Source organism: Suncus etruscus, chromosome 10, assembly GCF_024139225.1.
Source record: "Suncus etruscus isolate mSunEtr1 chromosome 10, mSunEtr1.pri.cur, whole genome shotgun sequence".
Lineage (NCBI taxonomy): Eukaryota > Metazoa > Chordata > Mammalia > Eulipotyphla > Soricidae > Suncus > Suncus etruscus.
Window position 1 is genome coordinate 52,309,911 of NC_064857.1, and position 25,280 is coordinate 52,335,190.

The following is a 25,280-nucleotide window of genomic DNA, read 5'->3' on the forward strand; positions in this document are numbered from 1 at the left end:
GCCAGATTCCCCAAGACTGTGCCCGACAGGTCAGCCTTTGCCAAGCATGATTCTAGAACGTTCTCTAGTGGTTTCTAGCACCCCACGCCTCCCTCTTCAAGAAGGCCTCTGGTGAGCCTGAAGATACCAGGAGCTTGGAAAGGCACTACCAGCTCATTTCTCTCACTTGATGACCTCAGAAGTGTGCATTGGCATATGTGTGTGTGTGTGTGTGTGTCCGTGCACGGTATTAGGGATCGAACCCACAGCCTCCCATGTGCAAGGTGAGTGGTCTCCCGCTGAACCCCAGCCCTGGACCTCTGATGTACATTGTTTGGGAGCTTTGGGGCTTCGTGGGACAGAACCTCAGACCCTTCTGGCATTGGTCTTGCAGCCCTGGGGCTCCGAGGCTGACACCCCATCCACAGAGCAGGAGCTCAAGCTCTGCGTGCGGCGTCTGCGCCTCCAGCTGGGGACACTGCGGTGCCAGCTCCGGGACCAAGGCGCAGCCAGGGATGCTGCTCTTCACCTCCGGGACCAGCTTCAGGGTCAGGTAGGTCTAGCCACCCTCCCTGCCCACGCGGGAAGGCCTGAGGTTGGGAGAAGGCAGGGCCAGCTGTGGGGAGCAGGACTGAAGAAGAGCAGCATTGCCATGAGAAGCAAGAGAGTTTTCGGGGGACAGAAAGGTCAGTGCCACGGCTCCTTGGACACCAGGACACAGAATGTCTGCACACACGAGCACAAGTGTGCCGGGGCAGTAAGTGTGGTAAGGTACATGCAAATAGAGCATAGAGCAGAAATGGGCATCACACGCATCTGCACTGGACAGTGAGAGCGGACAAGTATACACACGAGAACACAGGGTCAGTGATAAGGGCCAAATACATAGGGGCACAAAGTTAGTGATGGGACAAGGGCCAGAGAGACAGCACAGTGGCTCGAGTGCTTGTCTTGTATGCAACTAACAAATTTTTTCTGATGCCTGCCTGCAGAGACACTCAATAGTGTATTTCATCTGTCCCCAGCAGCAGGAAAGGGACAGGAAAGAGTCTCCACCTCTCAGGAGCCTGCACAAAGTGCAAAGGAAGGTGGTTGGTCTCCATAGGCCTGGAAAGAAGCAGCATTTCCCTCCTATCACCAGGGAGACACATGTATGCACATGTACACATATGCACACACAGTGGGAGAGCAGCAGTGAGTGTTGTGTGGGTTGTCCTGATGTACTAACCATGCAGGGGGTGGAGGTTGGGCATGGGCCCCTGGGGGTCTCTATGGTAGATTTTGGGGGTCCCAGATCCTGCTGTACTCTCCTGTTCAGTTCAGACACTCAGACACTGGTTGGGCAGTGTCTAGTCCAGCTCATGGGTGCTGGCAGCACAAGGCAGCTGCCCACTGGTGAGTCGTCCCGAAGTGGGACGGGGTACCCCTTGACCTCTGTTCCCTGCATGTATCCCTGCTCAGGGCTCGGTGGCAGCAGCAGTGGTCAGACACTACTGGAAGTGACAGAACCCCCTGTCCTTTGTGCTTACTTAGTCACGGGGTGTCTAGGGCCCCCAGCATCTCATCCATAGTGAGAACTCACTGAGCAATGGTTCCAACCCTGATCCACATCTGTAAATAAATTTGATCCCAGAGTCTGACCTGGCTCAAAGCCCCTCACCTTCCTCTAGTTCTTCCCTCTGGTTGGGTCCCAACGCCACCCCACTTGATAGATGAAACCACTGAGGCAGAGAACTGATGACCTAGGGGTGTAGTGCATGTGGCTTAGGAACCAGGGTGTCTGGCTGGGAAGATTTAGGTTTAACTCTACATCTTGCAATCTCCCATGTCCATCGGGGCCATCCAGGAAGGTCTATGGGATGCTGCGACGAAACTGGCCGGGTAGCCTTGATGTGGTGGAAGATCTTAGAGCACCCTTCCCCAGTGATTGTGGAGACATAAAGAGGCCCTGATCCGGGCCCAGAGAGATAGCACAGCGGCATTTGCCTTGCAAGCAGCCGATCCAGGACCAAAGGTGGTTGGTTCGAATCCCGGTGTCCCATATGGTCCCCCGTGCCTGCCAGGAGCTATTTCTGAGCAGACAGCCAGGAGTAACTCCTGAGCACCGCTGGGTGTGGCCCAAAAAAAAAAAAAAAAAACCAAAAAAAAAAGAGGCCCTGATCCCAGCCCTGGGGTCTCCTAAAGGGATGTGAGGGGCAGAGAAGGGCACCTGTGGTACCCAAGCCCCTGGCAGACCTCAAAGTGACCAATGGCCCAACCCTCCTGCTCTTCCAGCTTGAAGAACTTCGGGAAAAGCACCATGAATCCTGTGTATCTGTGGCCCCACTGAAGGTGAGTTATTTGTGAAATCTGTGTGGAATAGCCTTTTTCTCATCCCAGAGAGTGTAATGCTCACTCATCAGCCACAAGACCTATTTCCCTGATGTGAAAATGCAGGGAAGGGAGGGAGGGAGGGAGGGAGGGGGAGAGAGAGAGAGAGACAGAGACAGAGACAGAGAGGGACAGAGAGAGAGAGGAGAGAGAAAGGAGAGAGGAGAGAGAGAGAGAGAGAGAGAGAGAGAGAGAGAGAGAGAGAGACAGAGAGACAGAGAGACAGAGAGACAGAGACAGAGAGGGACAGAGAGAGAGAGGAGAGAGAGAGAAAGAGAGAGAGAGAGAGAGAGATTGAGGTCCTCAGGAATCAGCCTCAGTTTCTGGGGCCAGACCTTCTGGATAGGTGGCCCCTATCTAATTTCGTCTCTGAGGCCACAGCTCTTTGTGAGTTGCTGGAGTCCATCTGTCTTTCCAAACCCACAGTGACACCCGTTCTTTATGGAAAGTGCCCCCTAGTTTCCACACACCTTCACACCAGATTCCCAGAAACTTCTGATTGGCTGAGGTTTTTACATATACTCCTCCTGAGGGCTGTGGACTAGGGTCAAGTCATAGGTCACCTCGTGTCCCCACTGTCATGGTTTCCTCCTGAGGGCTTTGTCTGGGAATGGTGCATGATGGGGCTGTGGATTCAGGGAAGGGTCCAGCTTGACCTTAAAAAACTCACAGGTGGCCCGGAGAGAGAGCACAGCGGCGTTTGCCTTGCAAGCAGCCGATCCAGGACCAGAGGTGGTTGGTTCGAATCCCGGTGTCCCATATGGTCTTCTGTGCCTGCCAGGAGCTATTTCTGAGCAGACAGCCAGGAGTAACCCCTGAGCACCGCCGGGTGTGGCCCAAAAAAAAAACAAAACAAAACAAAACAAAAAAAACTCACAGGTGGGGCCAGAGTGATAGCACAGTGAGGAGGCATTTGCCTTGCACACAGCTAAACAGGATTCAGTCCTCTGCATCCCTTAGGGCTCCCTGAGCACCACCAGGAGTGATTCCTGAGCGCAGAGCCAAGAGTAACCCCTGGCCATCATCAAGTGTGCCCCTCCCCCCGCCAAAAAAAAAAAAGTTAGCTGCTGGGATAGAAGGAAGAGAGGGTTTGGGGTACGGGGAGCCTGCCTCAGCATCAGGCAGGGAGCTAGTTCCAGGACGAGAGACCCAGAAAGATCAGAAGCTGTCTTTTCTGGAGGTACAGAGCAATGAGGAGAAAGATCCAGGGCTTTGGAGAGTGTTAGGTTACACCTTATTTTACCCAAAACAAAGACCGTCCCTGGTTCCTTTGTGTGTTTGTTTACGACTTAGAGTTATCCCAAAACAGAGATTGTCTTCCTTGCAAACCTGGGTGGGACTAGCTCAGGATAGCCTAGGCTATCTGTCTTTACTCTATCCTTAATGCTCCACCCAGGGGTAGTCTCTGTAATTAATAAAATTGGCAGTTCTGACAGGCAGCTGGATGGAGATTCGAGGAAGAAGACTGCCAGACTGTCTGTATTTCCCCCTCAGCCTGTTTTGGATCATTTCATGCTCAACACTGATTCAAACGCATTCACCTGGGGTTGGAGATATGCGTGTGGGGTGATTTACAAGAAGATGGGAACAGGAGCAGGCTGGGGTAGAGGGAGAAAGGGACAGTGGGGAGGCCCAGCCGGTAGTTGTCACTGCAAATGGGCCTCACTGGAGATTACTAATTCCTAGAGAGAACATGTTTGGGGGGAATTTGTTTAGAATAAGCCAAGAACCCAGGACAAGTTGCTCTCCTCATGTCCAGGCCCCTCCACCACCCCCAGGGTCCAGAGGTTTGGTGTAGAGAGGAGCTGGCAGGCAGGTGGACCCCAAGTTCACACTCTTTTTTTTGTGTGTGTGTGTGTGGTTTTTGGGACACAGCCAGCAGTGCTCAGGGGTTATTCCTGACTCCAGACTCAGAAATTGCTCCTGGCACAGGGGACCATATGGGGCGCTGGGATTCGAACCGATGACCTCCTGCATGAAAGGCAAATGCCTTACCTCCATGCTATCTCTCTGGCCCCAGGTTCACACTCTTGACTCATGGGGGTGGGGGGCAGTGCTGAGACCTCAGCCCGCCCAACCCTGTATGCATCAGGAACCCTCACATCCTTTTGCAGGCCCAGCTGGCATGTGCGGAGCGGAAGTTCCAGAAACAGGAAGCCCTCATCACGCAGCTGCTACGGGAGCGACATCCACATGTGCCCACCTGCCCCCCTCTCGAGGACACGGCCCTGGCTCAGGACAACAGAGCCTTCCTGGAACCCCAGCTCTCCCAAGTAGGTCTCCTGTGCTCAAGACCCTTAACCCCCACCTGGCCGGATCCTGCAGCCCCTCACCCTGATGGACGAGGCCTGGACACCCCTCGGCACCTGCCTCAGTGCTCGCCATTGCCAGCGTGCATCAAAGCAAAGTCTCTATGACTGTGTGACTGTGTGTGTATGAGAGTGTGACTATGTGTGACTACATGCATGTGTGTGTGGTGCGTGTGCATACTCGCTTTCTTTTTTTTTCTTTCTTTAGGGTCACACCCACAATATCCAGGGGTTATTCCTGGTTCTGTGCTCAGGAATCACTCTTGGCAGTGCTCTGGGGACCCTATGGGATGTCGGGGATTGAAACCAGGTTGGCTTCGTACAAGACAAACATCCTCCCCACTGTGCTATCACTCAGGCCCTAACCTGCAGTTTCTAACACTCAGAATCCCTGTCTCCAACAGGGAAATTGAGTCTCAGTTGGGGACTCAGGGCAAGCCCTGAGGGGGCCCCTACATCCATGAGGACACGGCTGGGGTGTGCCAGTAGCAAAGCTTCCTGCTAGGCCTTGTGCAGCCCCCCAGAGCCCTTCCCCTCCACTCCCCACCCTGTTTTTTGCAGATAAGCCCTCTGCTGAAGGATAAGGAGGAGGAAAAAGAAGAGGAAGAGGAAGAGGAGGAGAAGGAAGAGGAGGAGAAGGAGCCCTTTCTGAAAGGTGAGACTTTCTCCAAGGGAAGCTGGTCCTGGCGAGGTGAGAGGGGAGGCAGGAGAATCCTGGGCAGGGTTGAGGGGTGCAGGCAACAACAACAGCCACAGTGTGAGGGAGGCTGGACCTTGTTTCTCCTCCGCTACTCCTGCCACGTAAACGAGGGTTCCTGGGAATGTCCACCATCACCCTTTTGGACACTGGGGGCTGCTGGAGCAGCCTGAGGTGGGCAGAGACCCTCCTTTTACCCTCACCCCCACCCCGAGTGCCTGAGCATTGCCTGCTGTCAGACCCGGTGTCACCCCAGTGAATGGAGTAACAACTGGGGGAGCCTTCCTTTTCCCCCTCTCACCTCCGTGTTCTTGTAGCTGCTTCCCTTCATACCACGTGACCCAGGAGACTCAACCAACCTCTCAGAGCCTGGACACTGACCTTGGCTATTATTATTATTATTATTATGGACTTGGAGACCACACCAGTGATGATCAGGCCTCACTCCTAGCTTTGCACTCAGGAGTCACTCCTGGCAGAGCACAGGAGACCATACAGGATGCTGAGGATTGAACCCTGGTCAGTCCTGTACAAGGCAAGCTGTGCTATCCCTCCAGCCCTTGGCACTTACTTTTTTGGAGTGGCGAGTTGGGCTCTCAGGGTGTACTTCTGCCTCTGCGCTCAGGAATCACTCCTGGCAGGCTGGTGATGTCAGGGACCAAACCTGGGTCTATCGCGTGCAAGGCAGACACTGTCCCTGCCATGCTCTCACTTCTGCCCCTGACAATTACTTTTCCAAGGAGGGTTATGGGAGTGTCCAGAATGTGGTCATGGCGGGCTGTACTTGTTAGCTCCAGATTTGGGATCTGTCACACGAAGAACAGAGGAGACCAACAGCCATGCAAACACAAGGGAATTTTATTCCAGCGTGCTGGGGTCGACCTTCTCCTCAGAAAACCCCACTTCTCCACTTCTCAACAGCAAGCGCATTTTATATGTGGGGACTTTATACAGGGGGCTGTAGCCTAATATGGATGTCCCGAGTATGGTAGTATTTCCTGATATTTGACCACGAGGCCAGTGGTTGTTCATGAAGCCAACTCCTAGAATTTATTGCCCCGTTTTTCTTTTATTCTTTTTTTTTTGGGGGGGGGATCCACACCCGGCGGTGCTCAGGGGTTACTCCTGGCTGTCTGCTCAGAAATAGCTCCTGGCAGGCACGGGGGACCATATGGGACACTGGGATTCGAACCAACCACCTTTGGTCCTGGATTGGCTGCTTGCAAGGCAAACGCCGCTGTGCTATCTCTCCGGGCTCCCGTTTTTCTTTTTATCTTTGGGCCTGAACCCTTAGGTTTCAGGCCTGTAGCAGTTGCAGTTAGCACTAGAGAGAGCAGTTACACAAGCGAAACAGCAGTTAATTCCAAACTTACATTTCCTTTTAGCTTCTAACCTACTGAAGAGGGGCCCCCAGCAAGTCACCAATGCACCTGCCTGTCTCTGTCTACGTGTCCTGTCCCTGCAGCCTGAGCTGGCACCGGTGGCACGGCTGGGATGAATGTTCCAGAGGGCCCCTCCTCTGCCAAGTGCATGCTCACACACACAGAGAGACACACACACTTCAAGAAAAATGGCCCGGACTGGCTTTACTGCTCTGGAAAGAGGCTGGGAGTCAGCCCCCAGGGGCCTGGGTTGGTTGGGGTTGGGAATAGGACAGGAGCTGTTTTCCAGGCTACAAAAGTGGTCACAGTCCCCCTGTATTAGTCTGAGTGGAGGGACAGACTCGAGAGAGAAGCCTTTGGGGTTCAGTTGTGGGTGAATTCCCTCCTCAGGGCTTTACCCGTGGATGGATTGTTTCTTTCCAGCTCAGTGGCTCCTGCTGGGTCCCCAGACACACCCAGACCTCCAAAGACCAGCAGGGTCCCCACCCACTTCTGAGGCTAAGGGGTTCATGGAGCCAGATGCCACGCAGGTAAGAGGACAGGTTTCTTTTCTGTTTGTGGGTTGTTTTTTGTTTGTTTTTACAGCACTCGGGAGAGCTCAGGAGTTACTCAGAGCACCTGGTTAGCTTGGGGGACCATATGGGATGCTGGGAATCGAACCCAGGTTGCCCACGTGTAAGGCAAACTTACCTTCTTCACTGTGCTCTCTCCCCACCCTTTATCCCCCAATTTCTAACAAAACTTACCAGCGTGTGTAAGACAAGCTTTTGAGCCTGGAACCCCCCCCCACCTTGGTGCAGCTCTATGAGGGCTCACAGACAGCCCCTAGACCCTCCAGTAAGGATGAGCAGGTTAGGACCACCTACCACCCATCCTGGCCACACTCAGATCCTTCTTTGATTCTGTGTCCAAGGCCAGAGCAGAGTCTATGCCTGGTCGTGTTTGAGGACTGGTGATTGGGCACATTCCTGGAGGCTCTGCTTGTTGGTCCTCCCAGCCACAAACCCTTCTCTTTGGTAGGATGTAGGGTTTTGGCCTCCCGGGGAAATGCCCACCATGACTTTATTCAAATTTCCTCCAAAGGGAGCTAGAGCAATCAATCAACAGTGGGGAGGTTATTTTCCAATGTTCAATCCCCACATCCCATAGGCTCCCCGATCCTGCCAGGAGTAACCCCCAGCACCACCCAAACAAACAAAATGCAGAAAAAAGTCAGAAAGCCCATTAGCAGTGGGAGAACAGTCTAGCACGAAGGCGTGAGCCTGAGGCTGCTGGTGTGTGTGTGTGTGTGTGTGTGTGTGTGTGTGTGTGTGTGTGTGTGTGTGTGTGCGCGCGCGCTAAGAGCCCACTTGGGCCAAATGAGCAGCAGCAGGTTGTGAGGACGTTCCATGCCCTGTTTCCACCACCCACCCTATGTGTAAGACAAGCTTTTGAGCCTGGGACCCCCCCCCCCACCTTGGTGCAGCTCTATGAGAGCCTTTAGACCATCCAGGATGGATGAGCATGATAGGACCACCTACCACCCATCCTGGCCACACTCAGATCCTGCTTTGTTTCTGTGCCTGAGGCCAGAGCAGAGTCTATGCCTGGTCATGATTGAGGGCTGGCCATGTTTGGAGACGCAGAGATGCTGAGGGCTGAGTCTTGTAGTTGTGACTCTCCTGGCAGGTAAAAGGGATTTTGTGCGGAGAGTGAAGTAGAGACTTTCCCTGTGCCCTCGTCTCCAGTGCACCCCAAAATCGGAGTCTGCGGCTGAGTGGGGGACATTGCCGACTGCCGTTCTGCCCACCGAGGGGCCCTGGTGTCCTGCATCACTGTTGCAAGAAAAAGGCGACTCAGTATGTCCTGTCACTACCCCTGGAGCTCACAGCCCCCCGCCGCCCCCCGAGCTGCAGAGCCCTGCCCGCATCCTGGCCTTCCACCGGGAGCTGAGACTCACCTTGGGCCGCATCTCTTGGCTCCATCAATCTCCTCTCAGCGCTGACTTCTCTGGGTCTGCCTCCCCAGACCCCATAAATATTTGAGGCCTCCGCTTCCAAGAGCGCTTTAAGAAATTGGAAGCCATCAAAGGCTTTGTTCCCCAGCGGCAAGTCTGCAAGGCCAGCCGGTTCATTGTCAGGGGCTTGGGGGACGGTTTAGGGGTGGGGATTTCTGCGGGTCTGTGGGAGCTTGGATGAGAAACATGCCTCTGAAACCCTGAGGTCACCACGTAGGAGAGTGTCAAGGCTGTGCAGGGAGAGGCTGGTCTGGGGTCCTCTCCCCGACACCGCCAAATCTGACCGTGCCTAGGGACATTGGGGACAGGGCATCTTGACTGGGAAGAAACTGCTAAAGGTTTCTAGTGGGTGGAGCCCAGGGATGCTGCTGAAACTGAACATGGGACAGTCCCCAGAACCAAGAGTCTCCCCACTGCCTCAGTGTCCCCAGTCCTGGTTCTGGCGGCCTTGTTAGTAACTGCTAGTTCCACTTCATGTTTTAAGATTTTTTTTTGTACTAATGGGGATACCCAATTGTTTTAGTTCTGTGTTTGAGCCATCTAAGAGCACTGGGGCTTTAGAATAGGCTCAGTCTTCCCACCTGCGTTGTTCCATTTACCCCAAGATCCCAGGCAACAGGGAGATGTAAAGGATAAAGGGGGCACAGGCCCCACCTTGGGGAACCCCTGGGGAACAGGATAGGCTTCCTTGGCCTCTGAACCTTGCGGGGACCCCCAGACAAGAAAAGGCAACCCTGATTCCGGTGACTGTCACATCAGCTCCCAAGCCAGTCTGGCCATCGTCTTGACTATGTCCCGGCTCTCCTGTGCTCTGGGCCGGGTGGGCAAGACTGGCCAAGACACCGAGCAGCTCAGGCAGGCTTCTGTGCACCGTGATGGAGCCTGGATGGAGGAGAGCAGATGGGCCAGCGGGCACACGGCGGAGAGCAATTCATCAACGCAGCTGTCAGCGTTGTCGGTGGGAGGATGGAGGCTCCTTCCCCTGGGGTGGAGACGAAGAGCAGAGGAGCGGAGAGGTAAATGTGCCCCAGCCCCCAACCCCACGAGGCAAATGTGCCCCCCCTCGACCCTGTGACGCACTGGAGGGCTTTTAAACAGATCAGCTGGAGGAACCACCTCCCCCTGCCCTGTTATTGAAGCTCTGGGGTGGGGGAGGTGTGTGTGACATACACAAGCACACCAGCCCTGTCTCCCTGTGGTTCGTGTGGTCCCCAGAGAAGAGAAGGCGCGTCTCCGTCCATGATGTGACTAGTCTGGTTCCGGTCATGTCGCTCTTCCCACTCTAAGCCTGTGCAGGAGGAGCTGGGGCTGCCGTATGGTACTGTGTGGTGTGGTAAGGTACTACGCTGTGTGGTGTCCTGTTGCTCCAGCTGGTAGGGGCTCTCCGCCATGGACTGTGAGGCAGGGGCTCAGAGGTATTCCCCAGTCCCATCTGCTATGTGTGTGAGCTGCAGAGGACTGGGGCAAGGAGGCAGGGATGGGGCATCCATGTTTGCTTGCAGAGTACCATACCTGAGGATCTTGCACACAACAGACACACATTCACACATGCACCATACATGGTGGCCCAGGGACCCCTCCCTGTGGTTCTCAGCTAACTGAGCCCACAGTTGAGTGAGGGGCTTGAGAATGTGGCACTGCTCAGCTCTATGCGGTTCCTGTCAGTGCTTGGGAATCATCTGGGCCACCCCCAGCAGTGTTTGGACAGCGTCAAGACTACCCCTGGAGATGTTTTGGCAGACTCGCAGGGCTGTAGATGAGACCTTGGTGTGGTAGACGCCTCACAGTCCCTGTACTGATGCCCCAGACCACCCGGTCCTGTGGCCAGAAAGCTTTGCTCACAGGGAGACAGGGGACAGGAGGCAGCAGCGGGAAGAACACAGGCTTGGCACATGCGAGACAGATCTGCCCCAGACCCCAAACTCTTAGACCTGAACATTGCTGAAAGTGTCCCCATGCATCTCCCCCACCCTCTGCCCAGCACCGCTGGGTGTGGCCACTATGAAAATGCCACCTGGGTGGGCAGGAGCTGCTAAGGGCAGACATCCACTTTGTGAAGATCAAGAAAGGCTATTCCACGAGATGCAAAAATAAGTGGTTTGGGAGTCGGCATGATAGTTCAGTGAGTAGGGCTTTTGCCTTGTATGTGGCCCCCCCTCCCCAGATTCCATCCTCGGCACCCTATATGGTCCCCCGAGCACCACCTGGAATGATCCATGAGCAAGGCCGGGGTTGGCCCCCAAACCAACAAACCCTGAGCCTTTTTAACTTGGCTCCCTTCGAAGAACAAGAGAACCCTCAGCCCCCTGACCCTGCACCTGGTGCTGCTGGGAACAGGAGCCTGGGGTCATCATAAAGGAGGGGTCATCTCTGCAGACACAGGCCTAGAGGGTACATGGCCGTGGTCAGGGAGACCTGGAGGGCAGCAAAAGGCGGGGAATGTGTGCATTAGACAGATCTTCAGTGGCACAGCATGGGGTGGGGCTTAGGAATTCAATGTTTCCCATTCTGTCCAGTACTCCCAGTGCTGATGCACAGGAGGAAGGCAGACCCGTGATGCATGAGCTGCTGCCCGTAGCAAACCCAGGAGGCAAGGGTGAGGCGCAGAACCTCGTTTGTCTAAGTGATGAAAAAGGGAAAGAAACTGCCACGATGTTATGAAAGGGCTTTGACAGGTTTTTACAACCGGAGAGAAGAATTTGTCTTGATCTGTGTGATTAATACTGAGCAGGATGGAAACTGGGGACGGATCCAAATGAAGTTGAGAGAGAAAAAAAAAAAAAAAAAAAGAAACACTAGTGGAGTTATCTGGGAGGGGCGGTGAATCTGCTCTGTGGGTGCATTTATGGAAACCAAGACGCCTCGGAGAAACCACATCCAGAGCATCTTCCTCATTCATTTTGGGTGTTCCAGGGAGTGGGCTAGAAAATACCCATTTATTGGAGGTTCTAGAAGTGGGTTAGAAGATCCTCATTCGGGGGCTGGGCGGTGGCGCTAAAGGTAAGGTGCCTGCCTTGCCTGCGCTAGCCTTGGACGGACCGCGGTTCGATCTCCCGGTGTCCCATATGGTCCCCCAAGCCAGGAGCGACTTCTGAGCGCATAGCCAGGAGTAACCCCTGAGCGTCACCGGGTGCGGCCCAAAACCAAAAAAAAAAAAAAAAAAAAAAAAAAGAAGATCCTCATTCAATGGCTGCTCCAGGAAGTGGGTTGCAATATGGCTTTGGGCCCAGGTGGTTCCCTATCCTGTGCCCCCTTAGCTCCGAGAGCCTTTTCTTTGCTCCCTCCCAGAAGGACTGGCCCAGAGGTTCCCAATGGCAAACATCTACCTCCATGGCTGCTCAAATTCCCGTGTGGGCTCCTCAGAGATTCATGAGCTGGCTATGGTGGTTTTACTCTTTCTTCCTGTGTGAATTTTCCCTCCGCGAGTTCTTATTACCGATCTTTAATTGCATTGCAATCAAAAAACACTTTTCATGTGATTTCACCCTGGGCACTTGTTTGGGCTTGTTCTACGCCCAACATTATAAGCACTTATCATGAATGTTTCATGTGCAGTTGAAATTAATATGATTTGGTGATTATCTGTTCAGATCGATCTCTAGCTACAGTTTCATCTATTTATCTTTATAAAAGCTGTTCCTTTTCATTCAGATTTTATTGGCCCTGGTTGGAGTGCTCTCTGCCTTCTCCTTCATGTTCGGAGGAACAAGCATAAAAAATTTGCCTTGATTGTTAGACTTAGCAATGTCATATTCAACTTCTCTGAATTGTTGGTTTGCTTGTTTTGAGATTATGTTTTTCAGATCTCTATGTGTTTTATTTTGTTTTCCTTTCATGCTGTGTGAGAGCAGTAACCCTCTTTATTTATTAATAATGTTTTGTGATGTTGAGTCTACTTAGTGTTAGTATAAGTAAGCTGTTTTTTTGTTAGTATTTTCTTGGAATCATTTTTCTCATTCATATGAAATCAATCTCTCTCTGCCTTTATCTTTTAAGTTATGTTTCTTTCTTTCTTTCTTTCTTTTTGGTTTTTGGGCCACACCCGGCGGTGCTCAGGAGTTACTCCTGGCTGTCTGCTCAGAAATAGCTCCTGGCAGGCACGGGGGACCATATGGGACACCGGGATTCGAACCAACCACCTTTGGTCCTGGATCGGCTGCTTGCAAGGCAAACACCGCTGTGCTATCTCTCCGGGCCCTAAGTTATGTTTCTGAGGAGGCCTAGAGCCATGTTTTGTTGGGATCACATCTGGTAGCTGTATTCAAGGCAAAAGTTCCACGTGCTGTACTATTGATCTGGCCCCTGTAGTTGTGTTTTGTTTTGTTTTGTTTGTGGCCACACCTGGTTGCAGTGCTCAGGGGTTACTCTTGGCTCTGCACTCAGAAATCTCTCCTGGCAGGCCCAAGGGACCATATGGGATGCCAGGAATGGAACCTGGGTCCATTCCAGGTCTGCTGAATGCAAGGCAAACATCCTACCGCTGTGCTTCTGCTGTCCTACCTCTGGCTCCTGTAGTTTTATTTTATTATTTAATTGCTGTTGACTTTTTTTTTCATGAGTACTTGGTAGTATTAGCAGAATTGGGGATGAACTTGGCATATGTTCTACTTCTGAGCAAATCCCTGACCTTCGCTATCAAATGAGGGTGATCTTAGTCTTTTTAATGGAAAAGTCTGTCCATTTATCAGTACTGTCATGACTGATACAAACATTTATATTGGTCATCTTATTTTGTGTCCGTTATTCACCAGATTATGCACCATTATTTATCAAATGTATGCATCTTGTTTTTCTTTTTTTCATAAAAGATTAAGTTTTATTTGGGGAGGGGAATCTTTACCCTAAGTTATATACTACATTTCTTTCTTTTTTAATTTAAATCACTGTGAAATACAGAGTTAAAAAGTTGTTGGTAAGGACTAGAGAGATAGTACAGTGTGGAGGCTATTTGCCTTGCACTTGGCTGAGTTGGGTTCGGTCCCTGGCTTCCCAGAGGATCTCCCAAGCCTGCCAGGATCCCTGAGCACCACAGGGTATGCACCCTTATAAAAAAAGTTGTTGAGGCCCAGAGAGATAGCACAGTGGCGTTTGCCTTGCAAGCAGCTGATCCAGGACCAAAGGTGGTTGGTTCGAATCCCGGTGTCCCATATGGTCCCCCGTGCCTGCCAGGAGCTATTCTGAGCAGACAGCCAGGAGTAACCCCTGAGCACCGCCGGGTGTGGCCCAAAAACCAAAAAAAAAAAAAAAAAAATTTAACCTTCTAGGGCCCGGAGAGATAGCACAGCACAGCGGCGTTTGCCTTGCAAGCACCCGATCCAGGATCTAAGATGGTTGGTTCGAATCCCGGTGTCCCATATGGTCCCCCGTGCCTGCCAGGGGCTATTTCTGAGCAGACAGCCAGGAGTAACCCCTGAGCATTGCCGGGTGTAGCCCAAAAGCAAAAAAAAAAAGTTGTTGAGGGGGCCGGAGAGATAGCATGGAGGTAAGGCATTTGCCTTGCATGCAGATGGTTGGTGGTTCGAATCCTGGCATCCCATATGGTCCCCTGAGCCTGCCAGGAGATTTCTGAGCATAGTTGCCAGGTGTGACCCAAAAACCGAAAAAAAAAAAAAAAGTTGTGGGTAGAGTTTCAGTCGTACAATGTTCCAACACCCATCCCTGAACTAGTGTTCATTTCCCCACCAATTTTCCCAGTTTCTTCCCATTCCACATCTCAACCCTAGCCTGCCTCTATGGCAGGCTCTCTCTCGCTCTCTCTCTCTCTCTCACTCACTCACTCACTCACTCTCTCTCTCTCTCTCTCTTTCTCTGTTTGTGTTGCTATACTGTTACTGAAGGGGCATCATGCCTATCATCACTTTCCCTCCTTTCAGCATCCAGCTTTTGTCCAGAATGATCCTTCCCAGCTCTCATTCTCAGATGGTCTCTCCCTACAAGCTACATTTCTTTTTTTTTTTTTTTTTTGGTTTTTTGGGCCACACCCGGTGACGCTCAGGGGTTACTCCTGGCTATGCGCTCAGAAGTTGCTCCTGGCTTCTTGGGGGACCATATGGGACGCCGGGGGATCGAACCGCGGTCCGTCCAAGGCTAGCGCAGGGAAGGCAGGCACCTTACCTCCAGCGCCACCGCCCGGCCCCTACAAGCTACATTTCTATTCCTTTAAGTTCTCTTGCACATTTGCGGCTCCTTTCTCTGCCTTCCTCCTCCTTTTTCTGGGATCCTGGCAGGATCTGGAACTACCTTTTGCTCACAAAGCCATGCTCTGTCTTACTGCTCCCCCAGTTGCTTCTCTTTATCTTATTCAGTCAACACTTGTGTAGATGCCAATGTATTTGCCTCCCACCCCCTCATGCACTGTATAGTTTCCCCTTTGAGCTTAATTCTGCTCTCTCTGGGGCTTAGTCTTAAGTCCTATTTTACTAAATAGGCATTATAACAGTGAGAATTTCCTCCCCAGCATTTGAGCATGCCTCGCTCTATTTTCAGATACAACCATCACTTGGCTGGATATAGAATCCCAGAGCCTCAGCGATCCTTGGTGGTGATGATGAGATTCCTTTGTCTCCTGGCTCCTATCAGGATGAATGATATTGGTGCAACTGTACTCTCTCTCTCTCTCTCTCTCTCTCTCTCTCTCTCTCTCTCTCTCTCTCTCTCTTCTCTCTGCTTTGTTGATTTTTTTGGAGTCCAAAACACATTCATTTTAATTTCTCTTGAAACTTCCAGTTTGTGAATTTGAGGAGTCCTTCTGGAAAAATCTGCCATTATATCTGAATGTTCCTCCTCCCCACTCTTTCCTCCCCACCCCATACTTATACTGTCATTGCTCTTTGCTCTTCTGTTCTCTCTCTCTCTCTCACTCTCTCCCCCCCCCCCTTACCTTTGCGGCTTCCTTGGACACCCTTTCAAGTCCCCTGTGACTGTATGCGTCATGAATATAGTTAGAGTTTGGGGTTCAGGCAGAGGCTGGGGCATCTGTTTGTTCCTCTGTTTTATCAACTTTACAGTGAGGCAGCCATGAAAAGAGCAGTGCCTTCCCTGCTGGGAGGGTGCAGAGGGGCGAAGACCACAAACCCTATAAATGCCACAGAAGAGCCCAGCTTGATCCTGAGACTCCCCCTGTGGTCTCCTCAGCTGGGTCTCTGGAATACACTGGGGAACTGAACCCACTCACAAAGTGCTGACTTCCTGGCTGGGGTATGGTCTTTGCCCCTGGGGGTGCATCTGTGGGAACCTGCTCAAGGGTGTTGGGGTTCAGTGATCTCAAGGAGTGTCTCTGGCCAAGAGGACAGGAAGACCCTGGCCAGGGGTGACGGGAGTATCAGCCCCAGCAGTGTCTGGGGGTTCTGGGCTAGGGCACCTCATTCTGCACCTTTGTCAACAGGAAACCCGTGGTCTTCTAAGTGCTCTGAGTTAGGAGAAGCGATCTGTGGGCACACATGCTCCAGAAAGTCCCCCTGGCCTTCAGGACTCGGGCTAAGGAACAGTAGTGTCCTGAGGTCTGAGTTTCAGGCACCTTTTTCTCCATAGGACAGAGACCGCCCCATCTGCTTGCAGGACCCCAGATCGCTGCTCTGGAGTCAACACCCCCTCCCCGGCCCAGCCCCATAGCAGATGCTGAGGGGCTTGTGTCAAGCCACGGGGTGAGCAGCCGGTCAGCCCCGGGGGTGGAGGACCAGTCACAGGAGCGGTGATGGATGCTCCGGGAGCTGGGGTCAGAGAGGTTCTGTGGCAGCAGATGGAGGATGGGGGAGCTGGGGGCGGGGCCAGCAGTGCCAGTCCCAGGGGTGCAGAAGCTGGCTGGGGGGTGGGGACCCTCCCTGTTTGGGGAGTTTGGATCTTCTCCCAGAACCAGCGGGAGCCGTCGGGAGCCCATTTCTTGACAGATCCGAGGCTGCCTCTGGGATGCATCAGTTCTGGGATGCTGCTTTCATGCTCTTATAGCTAAACATTTCTTGAGGTGTCTGAAACAACCAGAGGAAAGGAAGAGTTTACTGTTGGGGGGAAATCAGGTCTTAAGGCATCGGGGAATCAGAGCCCGTGGCTGCTTTGGACCCAGGAAGCTCAACTCCCACAGAAGGACTTTCTTGCATTTCAGTAAGTTCTTGAGCAAGTGGCTGGGATAACGTGGGGGGCATGTTGAGGGTCTACCGGCACTCTACACAGCACAGGGCTCATGTCGGCCTTTTTGACTAACTGGGGGGCTTCCTAGTGGCCAGTGGCTCACTCTGAGACCTGAGAATGTGGTGCTGCTCTGGCCCAGGGATTCCTGGGACCTCCGGCTGTGTTGAGGCCTCCAGAGGTGCTCCTGGGAATGCTGCAGAGACCCACCTGGTGAGGAGGATCAGACCCATACTGACTGGTCTATTCACTGCTTGCACCTGAGCCCTGTGCTGGACTCCAAATTCAATCTGCAGAGTTTGGGGCCACACTTGGCTACTACTGGTTCTGTGCTCACGGGCCATTTCTGGTGATGCTCGCGGATACTATGTGGTGCCAGAGATTAAATCAGGACAGTTACAGCCAAGACAAATGTCTTGACCCTCCCTGTACTATCTCTCTGGCACCCTAATCCATTTTTGTGGTTGTTGCTTTGTTTATTCATTTTTGGACCACATCCTGCAGTGCTCAGAGCTTACTCCTGTCTCTGCACTCAAGGATCATTCACGGCAGGTTTGGGACCATATGGGATGCCAGGGATCAAACCCCTGTCAGCCATGTGCAAGGCAAACACCTTCCTCACTATGCTATTGCATCAGCCCCTACTTTTGTTTTCTTTTTTTTTTTTATAACAAGATACATTTATATAATTAGTCGCATAGGTTAATCTAATTCATGGTTACACTCCTTTTCATATTGGCATCATTAAGTTGTTTGAAAGGAGATCCTTTTTTATCTTAAAATCCATCATTTATAGGGCCTGGAGAGATAGCACGGCGGCGTTTGTCTTGCAAGCAGCCGATCCAGGACCAAAGGTGATTGGTTCGAATCCCGGTGTCCCATATGGTCCCCCGTGCCTGCCAGGAGCTATTTCTGAGCAGACAGCCAGGAGTAACCCCTGAGCATGCCGGGTGTGGCCCCCCCCAAAAAAAATCCATCATTTATGAATGCATATGCAGCATTATTTGATTTTTGAAATATCTGATTCTAGATGATTCCATCAACTCTCTATGCAATCACCAGTCAGATAGAGATGAGTTATTTGAGTGGATTTACTTGGATTTCTGTTACACTGAGAGTTCTCCTGAAATATATGCTTTAGAAAGCTAGTCTAGGCTTTCCTTTGAGGGCAGCTGAGAGATGCAGGAAGCAAGTTCAACACTTGGTTTCCTGATTTCAATAAATCACCATTGACTGCTGCAGGACTATCTCCTAGGGAATGAGACTCACAGCTTTGCAAGCAGGAGATACATTGGGAATGTTCTGGGTGTTCCACGCCAGCTGTGTGAACTCAAGCAACTAATTCCACCTCTCTGTTTCCTTGTTTCTTCAAAAGTAACAAATAACCAAATAAATCCAGGTAGAAAGTAGTTAACTTTTCAAGGTCCTTATCACCTTGATGTTGTCAGTATCCAGGCCCACATCTGGGAGGGAGGGGCTGTTGTTTGGATAGAGGATAATAGAGGTTGGCTGGGGGAGGTGAATAGAGGAGACGCTGGAAGGGTGCTTGGAAGCCAGCTAAAGGGGCTGTTAGAAAATCTTAGCTGGGGGGCCGGAGCAGTGACGCGGCAGTAGGGCGTTTGCCTTGCACGCACTAACCTAGGACGGACCGGACCGAGGTGTCCCATATGGTCCCCCAAGCCAGGAGCGATTTCTGAGCACCTAGCCAGGAGTAACCCCTGAGCATCACCGGGTGTGGCCCAAAAAGAAAAAAAAAAAACTTAGCTGGGAAGCCTTGTGGAGAAATGCACCTGGCGGTTAGGACCTTGAAATAAAGCTGGATATCTCCTGAATCTTCAACCCTCTGACCGTGGATCATCTCTCCGCTGTTATCCTACAACATGCAGACCCACCGGTGCAGGCCGAGCCAACAAAGGCCTCATCCCACCCCCAACACTAGGACTCTATGTTTTATATTTGATCAACAACTGGTGGCCCCTATGGGGAAAGGACTTGAGAACCCGAGACCTTAGCGATGGTGAGTGCCAATTGTGTTTTGACCCTTTGGTGAGTAATCTCGACTTTCTTGAGCTGCACTGAAAATGGAGAGCCCAAAAGGTTTGGATTGCGTGGCACCTGTAGCTCCTTTGGCTGGCGGGTGTGCAGGTTGCATGGTGAAGGCGGAGAAATTATCCAGTCAGTCAGTTGAAGATTTTAGGAGCTATCCAGCTTCATTTCCAGGTCCCAACCACCATGTGCATTTCTCCACATGGCTTCTCAGCTAAGATTTTCTAACAGCCTCCTTAGTCCCCTTCCAAGCATCCTTCCTGTGTTTCCTCTCTTTTTTCTTCCTTTTTAAATAAGGCCAGGGGTTTAGCTTTGCCGGTAGAGCATTTGCCTGGCATGTATGAGGGCTCAACCACTGAGCAACAGCAACAAAATTAAATTAATTTTTTGATCTCCCAGATTAGCCAGCGCCTGTCCTAAGACCTCCTACACCCTGTTCCCAGTTCCACCCTCTTCCCGTATAATCTTCACGTCGGAGCAGTAATGCATCCAGCTAGGAGCTTGCCTTGAACATAGCTGGCTGGGATTTTATCCCCGACTGAGACTGTATAGTGGGTAGAGCACTTGCTGTGCATGTAGCTGACCCGGTTCAATCCCCAGCACCCCATATGGTCTCCCAAGTCTACCAGGAGTGATTCCAGAGCATAGATCTAGGAGTAAGCCTTGAGCATAGTCTGGTGTGGTTCCTCAAAATAAACAAAGAAAATAATAAAATAGAACAATAGCATATAAAAAGTAAACTAAACTGGTTACTTCCTTTCAAAGGGTACTTTCCAAGCCAGAGAGAGTGGAGGGGCCAGAGACACACCCTGTCTGTGTAAATCCTCAAGTTTGACACACACACACACACACACACACACACACACACACACACAGCAGTACACTCTTGGTCCTTGAGCACCCCTGGGTGGGGTCCCGGTGTCCCCCAGCTCTGCTAGGCTCAACAGCATCACGTGTCTGGGTCCAAGCACTGATCGGTCTGGCTCAGTTGATTGAGTCTGAGCAGAATCATTCCCCAGCCCCCGAGCAGCACTGGGGCAACCTCCCACCACCCAGGAGAGCATTTTGGGCCTGGACCTGTGTGTGGGGCGCTGCCGCTTCCTCCATGCGCTGTGGCTGCCCATTCACACATTGGCTGGTTGAGCCCTAGAAGCCCAGTTTGGGGAAAAATCCCTCACTGAACTGCTTTCACCAGCTTTTACTTTAGCAGGAATCAAAAACCCCTAGTGGCGCTCAGGGATCACTCCTGGCAGGCTTGGGAGACCCCCTGGGATGCCAGGGATCAAACCCAGCTCAGTGCGTGCAGGGCAAGAGGCCTCCATGCTAAACTTTCTCTCTAGCACTATTTGCTCCCTGGCTCGGCATCCAATACTCAAGGAGCACTGCTAGCTGATGAAGAGGAGAGAGGGAAGCAGCAGGAGCACCCCTGAGGTGATGCTATTACCATGCATGGCGTGAGGGTAGCTTGACTCCGAAGTCCACACAGACATCAGGGTATGATGTCATATATCACACAATGAGCACTGGCAGCCATCTATACACCTGTCATAGTGTTTCTAAAAACTCATAAAAGTTTGCAGATGATAGCATTCAGCTGACCCTGGACAGACCCAGTTCGATCCTCGGCATCCCATATGGCCCCTGGAGCCTGCCAGGAGCTATTTCTGAGTGCAGAGCCAGGAGTAACCCCAGCATCACTGGGTGTGGCCCCAACCAATCAAACAAACAGTTTGCAAGTGGCCACATGGCACCAGTGTCTGTGAGGGGAAGGAGAGACCAGGAGACAGAGGGTCACCCACTAGCACATACCCATCTAGCGCTGGCTTTTCCTGCGATTTTCCAAAGAAATAAAAGGTCCCCTAGAATAGCCCAGCTTGGCCTCCCCATCTCAGTCCTTCCTTCCCAGCATCCCCCAGGCCTCTTCAGCTTCCTTGTCATCTCTGGAAGTGGCATCTGAGTCCCCTAAACAAGTGGCCAAACGAGACTTCATAAACCTTTATGAGTCTATAAAGTGGGCACATCGGGTCCCCGCAGCATCCGAGGAGGGGTGCTCAGCGTGAGCAGCTAATATGAAAAGATGCTTCTTGTCACCTGAGCCTGTAAACCATAAAACAGCTCCTGCACTTAATTACCTTTTATTGGCCCGTTGCAGAATTGGGGAATTGGCTCAAGCGCCGGAACTCTGTGTCTTTCCCACCGGAGGCAGCAGGACTTGCTGGCAGGGTGTTTCCTGATGGTACTTTGGGTCCAGCTCATGCCACTTTGGGGACAGCTCAGCTCAAGGCTCCTGTATTTATCATCCAGGACAGGCTCAGTTGAGAGAAGCTTAATTTCCTAAGCTTCTCACCTAGAATTTTTCTTCATAGTTTCTCTTCCCTTTCATTGTGCTTTTGCTGCCAGACAGAGCTGTGATGACTGAAATTGAACTCCAAAACCAGTTCTCTTTGGCTTTGTAAAAGTCTATGTTTGGGGCCAGACTGATAGTATAGCAGGGAGGCATCAAGAATGCCTTGAATGTGGTCAGTCTGGGTTTGATCCCCAATGTCCTCTAGGGTCCCCTGTGTGCACCAAGAGTTATGCTTAAGTGCAGTTCCAGGAGTAATTTCTAAGCACGGTGAGGTGTGACCCAAAACCAACCCAGCCAAAAATAACTCCCCCAAACCAAAATTGGTGTTTTCTCTATATTGTTCTTTAAAAATAATGTGTTCATTTTTGCAAAAAACAAGTTTGAACTCCAGATATCTGGGCTGTGGTTTGGAGTAAATAAACCTCCACAGAACTTTCAGCTATTAAAATAACACAGATATTAAGAAAATATCAGCCCACCCAGAAAGCAGGACCCAATAAGTGCCCACATCCTCTGACCAAGGGATCCCACCTTTCAGGGGTTCCTTACTCAGTGACCCCTGTGATATAGATAGAACTTATGGTACAACTTAACATTGTAGTATTTATAATAGCAAGCTGGGGGGCGTGTTTTCTCTTTAATCCTGGCCATATTTCTTTTGTAGCACAGAAGCTTTTTAGTTTGATGTAGTCCTGTTTGTTTTCCTTTGCTTGGAATAGGAAATTTTTTTTTGGTTTTTCGGGCCACACCCATTTGATGCTCAGGGGTTACTCCTGGCTAAGCACTCAGAAATTGCCCCTGGCTTGGGGGGGCCAGATGGGACACCAGGGATCAAACCGCAATCCTTCCTTGGCTAGCGCTTGCAAGGCAGACACCTTACCTCTAGTGCCACCTCGCCGGCCCCGGAATAGGAAATTTTGACTGACAATTAGGCAAGAAAGGGAAATTCAGAGCATCCAGCTAAGAAAAGAAGAAATCAGACTCTCACTATTGGCAGATGACACGAGGCTATACTTAGAAAACCCTGAAGATGCTACCAAAAAAATCTCCTAGAAACAAAAGACCTTGAAAATGGCAGGCTACAAAGCTCTGCATAGGAATCCCTGGTTTTTATATATGCAAACAATTAAGTAGAAAAGAGAAAATTGTAAAAAATCTTATTCGGGGCTGGGAAGGTGGCGCTAGAGGTAAGGTGTCTGCCTTGCAAGCGCTAGCGTAGGATGGACCGCGGTTCGATCCCCCGTCGTCCCATATGGTCCCCCCAAGCCAGGGGCGATTTCTGAGCACATAGCCAGGAGTAACCCCTGAGCATCAAACAGGTGTGGCCCAAAAACAAACAAACAAACAAAAAAAAAACAAAAAAAATCTTATTCACAATTTTTACTAAGTAAAATCAAGTATCTGTGAAGCAGCTTAACAAAACAAGTGAAAGACTTATACAAATAACTTAAAAGCACTTCTAAAGGAAGTGAAAGAGGACAGTAGGAAATGGAAAGACATTCCCATTTATGAACTAGAAGGACCAATCTTGTCAAAACGATAGTCCTACCCAAAGTGCTATATAGATTCAGAGCACTCCCTATAAAAAATGTTCCATGAGATTTTTTTTCTTATTTGTTTTTGAGCCACACTCAGTTGTGTTCAGGTTTTACTCCTAATGTGCAATGGAGACCATATGGGATGCTGGGAATTGAACTCAGGTTAGCCATGTGCAAACCAAGTCACCACCCCCACTATACTATACTCCATATGACAGGTTTTAGACAAGATGTCAAATGCTATTGAAATTTATATGGAATAATAAGATATCCTGGATCTCCAAAACAATCTTAAGAAAAAAGAAGATAGGAATTTCTCTACCCTACCCAACCTTAAGCTATACTACAAAGCTATAGTAATCAGAACAGTGTGGTACTGGAATAAGAAGATCCTCATACCAATGGAATAGAATAGAATGGCCAGAGACAGATCCTCAGGTACATGGAACCAGTGCCCTTATAACTTTGTCAACATTAACCTAAGATGAAAAAAAATATAAAGTGGAATAAGAAAGACCTTTTCAACAAATGGTGCCACATGAGGAAGAAAGTTGAAGGGCTAGGAGAAAAACAAGAAGAAAAAGAAGGAGGAGGAGGAGAAGGAAAAGAAGGAGGAGAAGAAGAGGAAGGAGGAGAAGAGGAAGGAAAAGGAGGAGGAGGAACAGGAGAAGGAGGAGCAGAAGCATAAGAAGGAGGAGGAGGAGATGATGATGATGATGATGGAGAAGAAGATGATGATGAAGGAGAAGAAGAAAAGGAGGAGGAGGAAAAGGAGAAGGAGGAAGATAAGAAGAAGCAGCAGCAGAAGAACTAGAAGAGGGAGGAGGAGGAGAATAATATGGAGGAGGAGGAGGGAAGAGAAGAAGGAGGAAATGAAGGAGGAGGAGGAAAAGGAGAAGAGAAGGAAAAGAAGAATATGGTGATGATGAAGGAGGAGAAAAAGGAAAAGAAGGAGGAGAAAGAGAAGAAGAAGAAGAAGAAGAAGAAGAAGAAGAAGAAGAAGAAGAAGAAAATGACAAGAAAAGAAAAAGAACTCTCATCTCTTTCTAATGCCACACACACACAAGTCATCCAAATGAATAAACACCTTGATATTAGACCTGAATCCACAAATCATATAGAGGAAGATGCCAGTGGAGCCTTAATGACATTGGATCTAGAGACACTTTCAAGGATTCCATGCCTGCCATTGGCCATGCAGTCAAGTCTTTTGCTATGAGTGTGTGTAAAGCCCTTCTCTGAAAATTAAGCTGATCTGCTCCCATGGAGGTGATTTGAAGAGATGTCTCAAATACCTCAAACATTGCTAACATCTCAACCAGGTGTCCATGAGCTGGAGAGACAGTGAGGGGTTTAGGCATGTCCTGTCCCATCCTGGTGCTGCATGGTACTAGGCATTGCCAGTTGCAGCCACAGAGACCTGAGCGCTGTGGGAGACAGAGGAAGGCTCATTGCCATGCTTCCCCCCACCCCCCACCCCCCCCCCCCGCACCCCAGCTCCAGCACAGCCCTGCCAGGAATAATTCCTGAGTGCAAGAGCCAGGAGTAAGCTTTGAGCATTGCCATGTATGGACTCCAAATCAAACAAACAAATCAAAAAAGTCAAAGAACATAGAGAACAACAGTAAAGAAACCATGACAGACAAAGGCTCAATCCAAGTCCTTTTGACTCCTGGCTATCATTGTCCCTCCAATTCTCCAGGCCAGTATTCCTGGGTCTGATGTCTGGTCCTTCATCCAGCCACCCTCTCCTTCTGCCTGTCCCCCCTGCTAACAGAGTCTTCCTGAAGGTCTTTGTGTGGCCCCTAACACCAACCTTCCTTGGCCCTGTTCTCAGTCATTTACTTGGCTCCCCGTTTTTACCCCTAGAATAAATGATGGGGTGATTATCACGGTGTGTCCATTTCTGTTTGCACAGAGAACTATTTTATGGAGATTAATTCTCAGAAACAGAATCTCACTTTCGAAAGGGAACCTGCCTTTCGGGGGGCATATATCGATCACTACCCTGATTCAGAAACTCATGCTTGAGAGCAGCACAGCCCGAGTTTCTCATGCCGAAAAACTCATGACCCAAGAGCAGCCACCGACAATGGGCCGAGAAAACCCAGATTTCCCAGCTTGCTGCCCTGGACATCCCCCGTGGCTTTAGGCTGTGACATCTGTGGACGATTTATTGCCTTTTTAAAAAGAGGATCAATACACCCAGAGCTGTTTAATGAGATTCACAGGGGCCCGGCTTCGCAGGCATCCATCAATTAGCCCCGAGTGGCAAGAACAGTGTGAGGGGAAATGCTCCCAATGAATCTGGATGTTGAGACACACATCAGGGCACTGGTAAGGGGCCAGGGGAAGAAGCATTCTCTCTCTCTCTCTCTCTCTCTCTCTCTCTCTCTCTCTCTCTCTCTCTCTCTCTCTCCTCTCTTCTCTCTCTCTCTCTCTCTTTCTCCTCTCTTCTCTCTCTCTCTCTCTCTCTCTCTCTCTCTCTCTCTCTC

At 50.7% G+C, this 25,280-nt stretch overlaps 1 protein-coding gene across 1 annotated transcript in view; it reads left to right on the forward strand.

Moving 5' to 3' along the window:
• Positions 1–9,145, forward strand: part of C10H4orf50 (chromosome 10 C4orf50 homolog) — a 29,265-nt gene extending 20,120 nt beyond the window's left edge. The window contains exons 10-15 of the mRNA XM_049781650.1: positions 374–532; positions 2,254–2,310; positions 4,464–4,622; positions 5,220–5,361; positions 7,128–7,267; positions 8,465–9,145. Coding sequence (XP_049637607.1) covers positions 374–532; positions 2,254–2,310; positions 4,464–4,622; positions 5,220–5,361; positions 7,128–7,267; positions 8,465–8,761 — 954 coding nt within the window. The 3' untranslated portion in view covers positions 8,762–9,145. The remainder of the gene's footprint in view (positions 1–373; positions 533–2,253; positions 2,311–4,463; positions 4,623–5,219; positions 5,362–7,127; positions 7,268–8,464) is intronic.
• Positions 9,146–25,280: the final 16,135 nt, after the last annotated feature.